General features: G+C 35.3%; 1 protein-coding gene across 1 annotated transcript in view; it reads left to right on the forward strand.

Annotated features, from left to right (window-relative positions):
* Positions 1 to 3,075, forward strand: part of LOC121376084 — an 80,157-nt gene extending 77,082 nt beyond the window's left edge. Inside the window, exon 4 of the mRNA XM_041503863.1 lies at positions 1,546 to 3,075. Within this exon, the coding sequence (XP_041359797.1) occupies positions 1,546 to 1,781 (236 nt within the window). The 3' untranslated portion in view covers positions 1,782 to 3,075. The remainder of the gene's footprint in view (positions 1 to 1,545) is intronic.
* Positions 3,076 to 12,355: the final 9,280 nt, after the last annotated feature.

Consider the following 12,355-nt stretch of genomic DNA (forward strand, 5'->3'; position numbering starts at 1 on the left):
ATCATTTAACTCTAAGATAGCCGTCACTATAGTAGACAGAACAAGGGAATTTTTAATTTATCACACTTTAAATCATTTAGGGCAAAATAGCTGCAAACGTGTCCACATTATATGTGTTACCTAAAATACTGGTAATAATTTTGAAACTAACTAAGTAAAGTTACCTGAAACATCATCTACAACATTAGCGTCACTCCATATGGAATAGTTACTTGTCCGACTTAACCGTTCGTTTTGTTCACTAACCAACGACTGTGGCATCAATATGCGGCAACACATTATGTAGCCTGTGGTGACTTATTCATATCAGCAGCTATGTCTATATATCATTTCAACTTATAATATCCAATTAAGGTTCAAACACGCTGTCCTGGGCACACACCTCAGCTATTTGGGTTGTCTGTCCAGGGCAGTTGGTTAGTTGTTAATGTGAGAGAGAACAAAAAGAAAAACGCCCTGATCGAAAACACTGAATTCTCAAATAATTTGTGTAGCAATCATAGAACAAACGCTTGAACAATTATCAGAGACAGAAAGTGGGAATAATAAAAGTATATTCATGAGTCGGTTGTAATTTGCGTGCATATGCCGAGCTGTCACAGCGAGGTTGGCATTGTGGACTACTTCGTATTTACCAAGGGATTGGTGCATTCTTAAAAACACTTGGTTGAAGATTATTGCTTTAGGTGATGCTAAACAACAGAGGATCATTTCGTTGTATTTGGTAGTCATCTGGGATTCAAGACTAGAAAATATATATTTGGTCAAAGAAATGTGATGGAATCCTTTCGATTCCATCCAGAACTTTTATTACAATTTCTACGTGATACTGACTTTTATTCTAAATTTTGTTTTTATTTCTCTGTGATATTTGTATTTTTCTGCACAGTTCTTTCCACTGTGATTTTATTTAACTCTCGAATTTTTATAATGTTTTTCATTTACCATAGTTTGACAGCAAATAGCCGATGTACTTTTCGTGCTGAGGTGTCGTTAAATATCTATTCCATTTTATTCTATTCCATTCTATTCTATTCTGTTCTGTTCTATTCAAGCAAAGATAAATTTCCTGTATTAGACATTGTTATAAATGAATTCCTTGGACGATAAAACTCGATCACTATCATATACGTCTTAGTCTAGTGTATGTTAAATGCGATGCATTGCAATATCCTTGTTCTGGCTGCTATAGTGCCCGACATCTTGGATTTAAATACCTTAATTCCTGGGCTAGTTCAAAAGTAATTTTATTGCCCCTAAAATACCGTCATAGATATAAAACGTTTTGTCATAGGTGATAAAATATCCGAGATATTGCTTATTGTGTGCTTTGGCAATCATCTTTAATATTTCAAAATGCTCAAGGGTGCCAAGTTCGCACCCCTCGGATCCTCAATCGGTATCTTTCACAGATGTAAAAACCAGGAAAACAATTGTGGGTAGCTAAATGCAAGGTTCAGCCGAAAACGAGGGATTGGCAAACAAATGTTATATATGATTATTATATATATGTTTTAAACATTTCATTTGTTTATTTATCTACAGAGGTATCAATGATCAGAAGTGGGATATTTCATGATGTTACTAAATCAGAGATGGCCAGCGGAACGGAGATTTTTTCTTTTCCAATAAAGACAAAACAGGCGTGTGCACGCTCGTGTAGTGTTACCCAATCCTGCTCTCACTATCTGATCACAGCGGACAAGACTCGGTGCGTTTTGTTTTCTGGAAATACGGCATCAGGGACAACCAGTTCCGGCTCTCTCTACATCAGAATTTGACAATACTGAGGGACATGATGTCAGACAGTATGTGCAAATAGCCACTTGACATCTGAAGTTAATGAAACTATCATACTGACTACTAGGAGACGACGATGTCAGGACTTGATATACATAGCAGTATTTGTTCAACAATGTGACAGGTCCGTAAGAACAATGTTTAGAGTAGGGGGAATAACCTCTAATGGGAAGGTGTTGGGGAAGGGCACAAGTCATATTTTTATCTTCATTTAAAATGGGACGAAACAACGTAAATTTTCATCATCGTGTGGGGGCACAGGTTCACGCTTCCCCCACCACCATCCCGGTTCCTATGGGCTTGAGTGATATTAGTTTAAGTTGTATGTACTTTGGACACATCTGTCATTGCACAAACTGGTGAGTCACTTGTGGAAATTGTCCACAACTGGTCTAACAAAAGGCTGTGGTATGTACTACCTTGTCTGTGGGATGGTGCATATAATGGAAAAAGAGTAGTTCACGGCCTAGCAGCAGAGGGAATCCTATTATTATCTAATAGTATGTCAGTGGACCGTAACCATACATACGACGCGAAATAACCGTGTATAAACATATGTTGAAAGCGTTGCTAAATAGAACAAGTCTTTATTCTTTATCTCAAGAGACCTGAGGTTGTTGTACCTGTGACATAAATGGAACGGAAAGTCAAGAAAGTTGTGTGAATATTCAGATCACCAAAGCCGAAAGTCAACTGACCTGGTGCAATTCGTTCTTGTCCGTCTTGAGTTGTGCGTAAACGTTTCACACAGGACGTGAGGGGCGGGTCCCAAAAGGGGAACTTTTTAAAATACCGAATGTATGTAATGGTCATTGTTTATCTAATTTGTTAATATCATTAATATCGGGGCCCATTTGTCTCCGAGATGTGGGGTTAATGTAGTTAAACAAAAAATGCATTTAAACTGTTATTTCTTCTATTTCTTCAAAACTACTTGACCAATTATAAACACATATATGAATTTAGTCATTCTGGTTTTAGTCCCCTACCTGTCCAACTGGATGAGATTATAGGTTTCGTCTCCGTCCCTGTGTCTGTATTTCTGCCCATCCGTCCCACGAATAGTTCCCACAATGCCTCAAGATATTGAGCTGATATTTCTTTATATAGCTTTATTGTATAATGTTACAATCAAGTTTGACTATTCGTGGCGACTTATCCATTTTTGACAGCGTTATGGCCGTTGAATTTATGAAATATGACAATTTGTTTGCCGGATTGGTTGGGGTTTTTTTTTGTGGGGTTTTTTTTTCAGTTTGTTCTTTTTTTCTTTTCTTTTTGCTCAAGTTGAGCTGAATATTTGTGTATAGTTTTAGCATGTACTGTTACTGTTGACTTTCATGGTGATTTACACATTTTTCACAGAATTATGGCCCCCGGTATGGAACATGTATTGCTTTAGCAGTACTCTCAGAATGCTGGTTATTTTGTGAATGTCGTTAATGTCGGGTCCCTTTTATACTGTACACTTGTTTTCTTTTATAATTTTTATTTGTGATCAAAATTTTATCTCCGCGTAAAGTAAAGTCGAAAGAGCATACGATTTTGATCACGATACGATAATGTTTTTGTCATCTAGATTAGATAGACAGGAAGTGAAAACTTGCAATCATTTTTAAATAATACATTGGAAGAACCAAGCATGCTACGTGATAATTCAAATCACAGCATCGATTACAGTTGATGACAAACAAAGTGTTTTAAATTGTTGATAAATAACTCGTTATTGATTGGTTAATATGCTCTATTGTTGTTTAAGTTGTAACTGTATACCTGATGTAACTGATCGGTAAATAAAAGCGGTTTACGTAAAACATATGGTTTATGTAGTTTTCTGTACAGAAAAAGACTAAAAATATACATTTACATATCGTTACATACATACATACATACATACATACATACACACATACATGCATACATACATACATACATACATCCCCTGCGCGTGCTGTAACCTCACCGTGGTGCAGGGGTGTAGCATTCTCTTTGAGAATGGCCAATACAGCACAAATTGAAATTTTGAGTAAAAGTCAGTATCTATCTGTGATATTTGTATTTTTGCACAGTTCTTTACACTGTTTTTATTTAAATCTTAAATTTTTATATTGATGTTGATCATCACCTTATTTGTTTGCATTACTATAGTTTGACGCCCAATAGCCGATGTATTTTTCGTGCTGGGGTGTCGTTAAACATTCATTCATTCATTCACATACATACATGCATACATGCATACATACATACATGTATACATGCACATGCACATATACATACATACATGGTATGTAACAGTCAACCTCGACATATACATACAGTATATAGATATTCATACATCAATACATACTAGCCAGTGCCAGATCTGTCCACTGCCATGCACGTAAGCGGGATCGACCCATAATCAATCCAACCGTTGACAGACAATGGATTAGTACTGACCTACCTTTACTCCCCACCAGGCGCCGATCAAAAGGGAGGGTGCTGGGGTGTGTATTTCAATAGAATTTCGACATTTTCCGTCAAGTTACGAAAATAGCCGGAAACATTACCATAAAAACTTTTGGTGTGACGTCGACAATGCTTTAACGTTTTAATTAATATGCTTCTTGACGTCAAAGCGATACTATGTACATTCTTCTGACTACTGTCTTAACTTCAGAAATGTGCGAACAGAATCGCTTTGTCATTTAATAATCATATTTATGTTCAATGTGTATAAATATTAAATATCTGTGCATGGATCTAATACTACCTAATGACAACAGCTAACAAGCCTACTGTTCTGTTCTGTTCCAGTGTTTTCTACAAGTGTTGAGTGGATATATCAACAGAGGTAATTGTTTGATTGGGTTTTTCTTTGTTTGTTGTGGGGTTTTTTATTGTTTATCAGGGCCGTTGGGATGTGCATAAGCATTGGCATAGAGAAGGTTTTATATTGCAGGGCAACCCACATTGTTGTATGTGTATGGCGGGGATGTAACTAAGGAGGACCATAGCCCTCATGTTCCGCCCTGGCCATGCAATTCATATTAAAGGGACATTTCTGAGTTTGCAGCAATTTTTTAAGATGTTATCGACTAAGAGAGACTTTTTAACGATTGTAATTATATATCAAATATATTTTTCTGCATGAAACATTAGTGGCTGTATATTAAAAGTGTTTCTGATCGTTCTAATATTTGTACTAGGTTAAATTTCATTTATTTCCTAAAATATATTTTTTTCGTACGTACGAAATTATTTGAAGACAAAATTCAGTTTGGGCTTCTTAGAAACATTAAGACGACCAGAAACACATTGAATATACAGACACTGATATTCTAAACAAGAAAATATATTTAATATGTAAGTTTAATCGTAGAAATATTTTATTTTTCGGAAACATCTTGTAGTAAAAACAAACTCAGGAATGTCCCTTTAATAAGATTGTACAAGAAATGTTCCAGGGCACAATATTTCACGCGAACCGCCGTTCTGTTCGCGTGTCGGTTACGCAAAATTAAATTTACGCGAACCGCAAATCGGTTACGTCGTGACCTGTAAACGTTCAGAACTTAAAACTTGCAGACTTCACGATTACAGGACGTTTATTCACACAGACATGTATACTAATAGTGTTCCAACAAATGTTTTAGACTGATTTTTAGATACTTGATGTGCAACAAATAAGTAGACAACGGTATATTGCAATGGTTGTAACTTGCGACCAGTCTAAACTAAATACGCAGTATAGAGTCGAGCCAAACGTTTTGAAGAAATTTGCACGGACCACCAGGGGCGGCTAAATTATCTGCTGCTATTTTATTACTAAAGGAATATATGGAGACATAATATTGGATTGCCTATAATTTTATAAATGTTGAAAACGGTTTTAAAGTAAACAAGAATCCAAACGTGTCACAAAAGTTGAAAAATACTAACATCGCATAATGAACTTTAAATAACAAATATTTGGAACGTCACTGTAGTATAGAAGTACCATCGATAAAGTGAAAGTAGCATCGCCACCGCAAAATATCATTGTCAAATTGTGATATTTCTTTTTATGTTATTGTAAGATTTATTTGTATTAATCTAATCATGCACCAATGAGTAGCTAGTTTTATAGTTCAGAGGAATTGGACATTTGTTGCTTGGGTTTTTTTTTTTTTTTTTTTTTTTTTAATTTGCTGTATAGATCTACCAAATTTTACATATTATCAGTGACAAATGGCACGGTAACCTTTATTTGTTGTTATTAATATATACTTTGTATTAGTCAAATCATGCACCAGTGAGTGTTGTGCGTTATTCTTCAGAGGAACTAGGGAATGGGCATTTTAATTTGCTGTATAGATCTACCAAATTTTATATATTATCAGTAACAAATGGCACGCTAGTCTTTATTTGTTGTTGTTAATATATATTTTGTATTACAGCGTTCTGGCTAGGATTTTGATGGGGCAGGGCGCTAATTTAATTGTAGGGCATTTTTAACGCAAAAATCTTATTTTTGAGGCAAGTGCTGGATATGATCGAATTTTTTACATTCATAAATATCATACATGTAGGAATATCTATGCTGGATTTAATTTACAAAACATTTTTGGTAGGGAGGGGGACAATTAATAATGCAATATTATTGTACTAATGTACTAAATATAGACACTATTAAAAACTGCTATGTGCCGTGGTATGTGCTATCCTGTCTGTGGGATGGTGTATATAAACGATCCCTTGCTACTAATGGAACAAAGTAGCGGGTTTTTCTCTAAGACTAAATTTCTAAATTACAAAATTTTTGACATCCAATAGCCGATTATTGATAAATCAATATGCTCTAGTGGTGTCGTTAAATAAAATAAAACTTTAACTATTAAAATGTTTTACAAAAGGTTGGATCACCTAAAAAATCATATTCTTTTTTCTATTATATATAGTATTTATACCATTTAATATCATGCACCAAATGTAATTTAAAATAAATAAATGAAATAATTAAAAGAAATAAAAAGAATAAAAAAAGAGAATGAATACAAATAAATAAAAAGAAATAAAGAAATAAAAGAACAAACAAATTAAAACATCGACATAAGGATATATTTGTAACAAGTTGCTCACTGCATTTAAAAACGGCTATTATTGCATGTCACGGTCTAGATAGATTTCATTAAATAGCTTTTGCAGACATGCTTTTAACAAAACACAGTTATGCCTACATAGACCGAATAACCAGTGTTGCTAGTTTACTCTGTGCCATATTATAATGATGCAATCAATATGTCATTGATAAGGACTACTGACATCAGTTAAAACTATATGTATCTTGGTCTGGGTATTTGCAAAGGCAAACATTACTTTCAAAAATTTACTTATCAAAACAAATTTCGCATTTGACATTCTGTCGAAGTTTATCATGATGGTCTACTTTCAACTAGATGTTTGCTAGGTGGTGTGTGGTTATGTGCGTGACGGTGTGAGGATTACTTCGCATTCAAGCTTTGTAAGACTGCCTGCCTGCTCATCTGCAGTCATATCGACTAACAATAGAAAAAAACCCACCATACCACGTTACTGCTGTCGGCTTTCAACTGTGGCTAAACAATGTATTGTCAAACGTTTTTTAGTTGGGAATTCAGACTCGTAACAACACTGTACACGCTTTGAGAGGAAAGCAAGATTTTGTATTTTTGTTTGACAATGAATTAGGGCAGGGCGGCGATAATCAGAGGTGGTGCGAAAACAAACACGGGCGCAGCGCCCCTCTACTTATTGCTAGCTAGAACACTGTATTAGTCTAATCATGCACCAGTGAGTGTTGTGCGTTATTCTTTAGAGGAACCAGGGAATGGGCATTGTCCCTCCAAATGTATCTGTTTTGTTTCAGTACTGGGACTGATATTTAGTCCTTTTACAATAGTGTTAACTTTAGCAAGCATAGAGGTTCTAGAATACGGTGGCCCGATGCCCGAGCACAGTGGTTTTTAGATTCGGGCAACTAAAAATTATTTCTGCAATCCCGATGACAAGTGATGAATAATAATTATACTACTACTACTACTACTACTACTAATACTACTACTAATACTACTACTAATAATAATAATAAATCTACAATGCTATGATCGTACGATAACAAAAGAAACATCTACAAGTCTGCAAGCATTAAAGAAACTGTTTTATAAAATGTTTACTTTTGTATTTTGTTTTAAATTTATGTTTGAGCTAAAAAATTATGTACTTTAAATATAATTTCAGCATAACTTTAAGGTAACCAATCAGGTAACCCACATGTTATGCAAATATACTTCACGTAACCGAACAATTGGTTACCTAGGTAAAAACCACGTGAACCGACTTCCGGTTACCTCAGATTTTGAAATATTGTCCCCTGTGTTCGCGAGGATAATTCAGATTATCATTAGTTCAGTTCATTTTATTACATGTAAAATACTACATGAGTGGCCGTTGGATACCGTCTATCTTACAACTGGTTGTTTTAACACATATCTAACGGACATATCCTGAAAAAGAAAGTTTTATAATAAATTCAAATGCCTTTTCCAACAGCCCTTCCACTTATAGTTAACTTGTGCGTCACAGAGTAATCGATTCGACCGTTCTTTTTGTTCACTGGATGGTATGGCACTGGTGGCCTGGTCATCACCTAGGAGCAGCCAGTCGTGTGTCTTTAAAATGTTATCGCACATACATGTGTTAAAAAAACAATATGTGTTCCAATGTTTTCTACAAGTGTTGAGTGGATATATCAACAGAGGTAATTGTTTGATTGTGTTTTTCTTTGTTTGTTGTGGGGGTTTTTTGTATTGTTTATTAGGGTCGTTGGGATGTGCATAAGCATTGGCATAGAGAAGGTGTTATATCCCTCATGCTCCGCCCTGCCCACGCCAATTCATATTAATAAGACTGTACAAAATTTTTTCGCGAAGTTAATTCAGATCAGTTAATTCATTTTATTACATAGAGAATACTACATGAGTGGCCGTTGGCTACCGTTTATCTTACTAGTTGTTTTAAAACGTATCTAACGGACACGAATGGTGTATTCTATTTCTTACATATCCTGAAAAAAACAGTTTTAAAATAAATTCAAATGCCTTTTCCAACGAAAACTTATTTACAGCCCTTCCACTGATAGTTAACTTGTGCGTCACAGACAAGTCAATTTCACATTAACTTGTACGTCACGGAGTAATCGATGCAACCGTTCTTTCTGTTCATTGGATGATATGGCACTGGTGACCTGGTCATTACCTAGAAGTAGCCAGTCGTATGTCTTTAAAATGTTATTGCACGTACATGTGTTATGAAAAATAACAATGATGTTCTCAACAAGTGGTTTGTAAGAAGTTAATTTAATCGTAACAACTGCCGTGGATGGTGTTGGGAGGTGCGCACCCTTCCACAATTCCAAGAGCCCTGCACAAATAACTGTTTACGGTAAACATAATGCATTTATTGGTGTTTAGTGGGGAACATGTTTACAATGGTCCGCTTGAGATTTCTGTGGAAGATTACCATGATATAGATAATACATGTTTCTTTTACTGACGTTGTTGGTGTACTCAAGAATACGGTTAGTAGGTGACCCTTTTAAGCATTGTACCTCGTCCGTAGAAAACCCTGCATCCTCCCCTGCCTGTTGTGACAATATAAAAACATTGCAATATTACTACCACCCACCCTCCCCAACCCGCCAGCTTCACAGCCTTGTTGTGACCCCTACTCGATTGACAATGGATCCGCCGCTATATATATGCTATATGTTTGAAGATAAAATTTGCATTTTTAATTAGATCTGGTTATATTTAGTCTCGAAACGCCCATTCTTATCGAAACAAGCGCCTGTATCTTACCTGCTACAATTGGGCAATTTCTCTTTTCTGCCAGTGCACCACAACTGGTATATCAAAGACCGTGGTATGTGTTGTCCTGTCTATGGGATGGTGCATATAAAAGATTCCTTGCTACATTTGGAAAAAGGTATCGGGTTTCCTCTCTAAGACGAGATATGTCAGAATTATCAATAGCCGGTGATTAATAAATCAATGTTCTCTCGTGGTAAACAAAGCAAACTTTACACAAATAATTATAACCCGTCAAAATGATAAAATAATTATGCCGTCTAGTTTTGAAGAGACCAAGGGAGAAAACTCTTGTAGCCCTACGAATTTAGGGTAAGATGTTTCCCACTAGTAGAACCTTTAACGTCTAACATTACACTTTAAATAACTGTTCTTGGTTAGTACATCAGAGACTCTATATCCAGTTTGTTTCTGATTATCCAAATCTTTGTAGGAGATTAAACGGCTGTTTATTTCCTAATATATGTTTTGTTCATACGTACGGAATTATTGGGAGATAAAAATCTAGTTTGGGCTTTTACAAACATTACAACGGTCATAAACACATTGAAGAAGGAAGGAAATGTTTTATTTAACGACGCACTCACACATTTTATTTACGGTTATATTGCATCAGACATATGGTTAAGGACCACACAGGTATTGAGAGAAAAAACCCGCTGTAGCCACTTTATGGGCTACTCTTTTCGATTAGCAGAAAGGGATGTTTTATATGCACCATCCCACAGACAGGATAGTACATACCACGGCCTTTGTTACACCAGTTGTGGAGCACTGGCTGGAACGAGAAATAGCCAAATGCGTACACCGACGGGGATCGATCCCAGACCAACCGAATGCTTTATCACTGCGCTACGTCCCGCCCCATAAACACATTGAATGTACTAGCACAGATATTCTACACCAGATAATAGCATTTGTAGCAGATATCATTAAACTTACTCTACTACAGTTTCGAAACATTTTACCGGGAACGAACTCAGGATAGTCTCATTAAAAGAATAATACCTTTATGTGTTCGAAGAAAATCTTTCTGGAAATTCATTTTCTACTACAAAATTAGTAGAATGCCTATTTTCTCAGGAAAAAATATATATAGTATATATATATATATATTACATTGCCTGTTCTTGGCAACCGATATATGTCATTATGCAGGGCGATACTAGTGGGATTTCTATGAATGTAAACAAAATTATAACAAATAAGTTTACAATTACAACGTAAATAACCATTTTATTTTTACAGTATGTAAATTGCATATACCGGTACACAGCAAGGTTTTGTATCAAAAGTACAAAAGAAACTTGGGGTCGGACATATGCTCTCCTTATGTCGGGTGGTTTAGGATCTACCCCCGTCGGTTGTCCATTTGGCTATTTCTCTTTCCAGCCAGTGCTCCACAACTGATATAACAAAGGCCGTGATATATACTATCTTGTCTGCGGGGTGGTGCATGTAAAATATCATCTGTTGCTAATCGAAAAAGAGTAACCCACGGCGTGGCGGCAGCGGGTTTATTATCTCTAATTATCTCTATGTTTTTTAACCGTATAGCCGTAATTAAAATATGTTGAGCGTCGTTAAATAAAACTTTTTAGTATGTCTTCTTTTTTCTTTTTGTTTCCTTTGTACAAGGTGATGAAATGTTCCGTTTGTCATCCAGTTACAGTGAGTTTGTAGACAAGTAATGCATGACAGTCAAATAGGCATCTTCCAAACAAATTAATAGGATATATTTTAATTCCAGTTCCTTTGTTAATGAATATAATAGAGGCTATTTCATGGGGGTTTTAATACGATTTTTATGTCAACGAGTGATGTGTGTAAACCATATTTTTACGAATTGCGAAGCAATTAGTGAAAATATGGCTTTCTTACATCACCTGTTACCAGTCTACCAGCCTACTAATATTATATTAGATTAGAAGTTGGTTGTTCGACATTTTGAACACATTCGATTGAATTTAGAGGCGTTCAGTAACGCAGTCGCGCTTCCGCGTCCCCAAGACGAAATTTTATGAAAGCAGTTTTATCTTGAATTATAATTATATATCGAGTTTTTATTCAAATAAAAAGAACCATAATGTATATATATTTATACTGAATAATACTGTCATAATATTTTATTAATAATTCTAGAAATGAAAATATTCTTTCATTTCTCCTTGAAGCAGTTTGGCACATGATCTTTTCTAAAAAAACGAAAATGCGAAATATTATTTACAAATAGCATGCAATTATTGTCCGCTGTGAAAATTTTAAATATTCATGTTAAAACACACGATAATTGTAAGTTCTAGACAATGTGAGCATACACTTAACACGCGAAACAAACATTACACACACTTCTGCTAAAATTGTAAAAAGTCCCACCCAAAAGCATAAAATGACGATATGTCAACTTTCAAAGACCAAACCTTTTTAAATCCTTTTGTGTCTTGGATAAAACGCTAATTTTATAACTTAACTATAAATGCTCACTTCTTAATTTACAACAAATTAATTTTTTTTTAATGCATTTACATATATATCGAGACCCCTCTTTCCTGATTAATAACTTGGGACAATATTTATACCAGAATAATAATATGATCGCATGGGTATCACCTTCAATTTAAGTATATAGGTCGACTGCCCTTTAAATAGTGACACAATCAACTTTGCCTGTCAGGAGATGTAATGCCAGA

The sequence above is a fragment of the Gigantopelta aegis genome, chromosome 6 (assembly GCF_016097555.1).
Source record: "Gigantopelta aegis isolate Gae_Host chromosome 6, Gae_host_genome, whole genome shotgun sequence".
Classification (NCBI taxonomy): domain Eukaryota; kingdom Metazoa; phylum Mollusca; class Gastropoda; order Neomphalida; family Peltospiridae; genus Gigantopelta; species Gigantopelta aegis.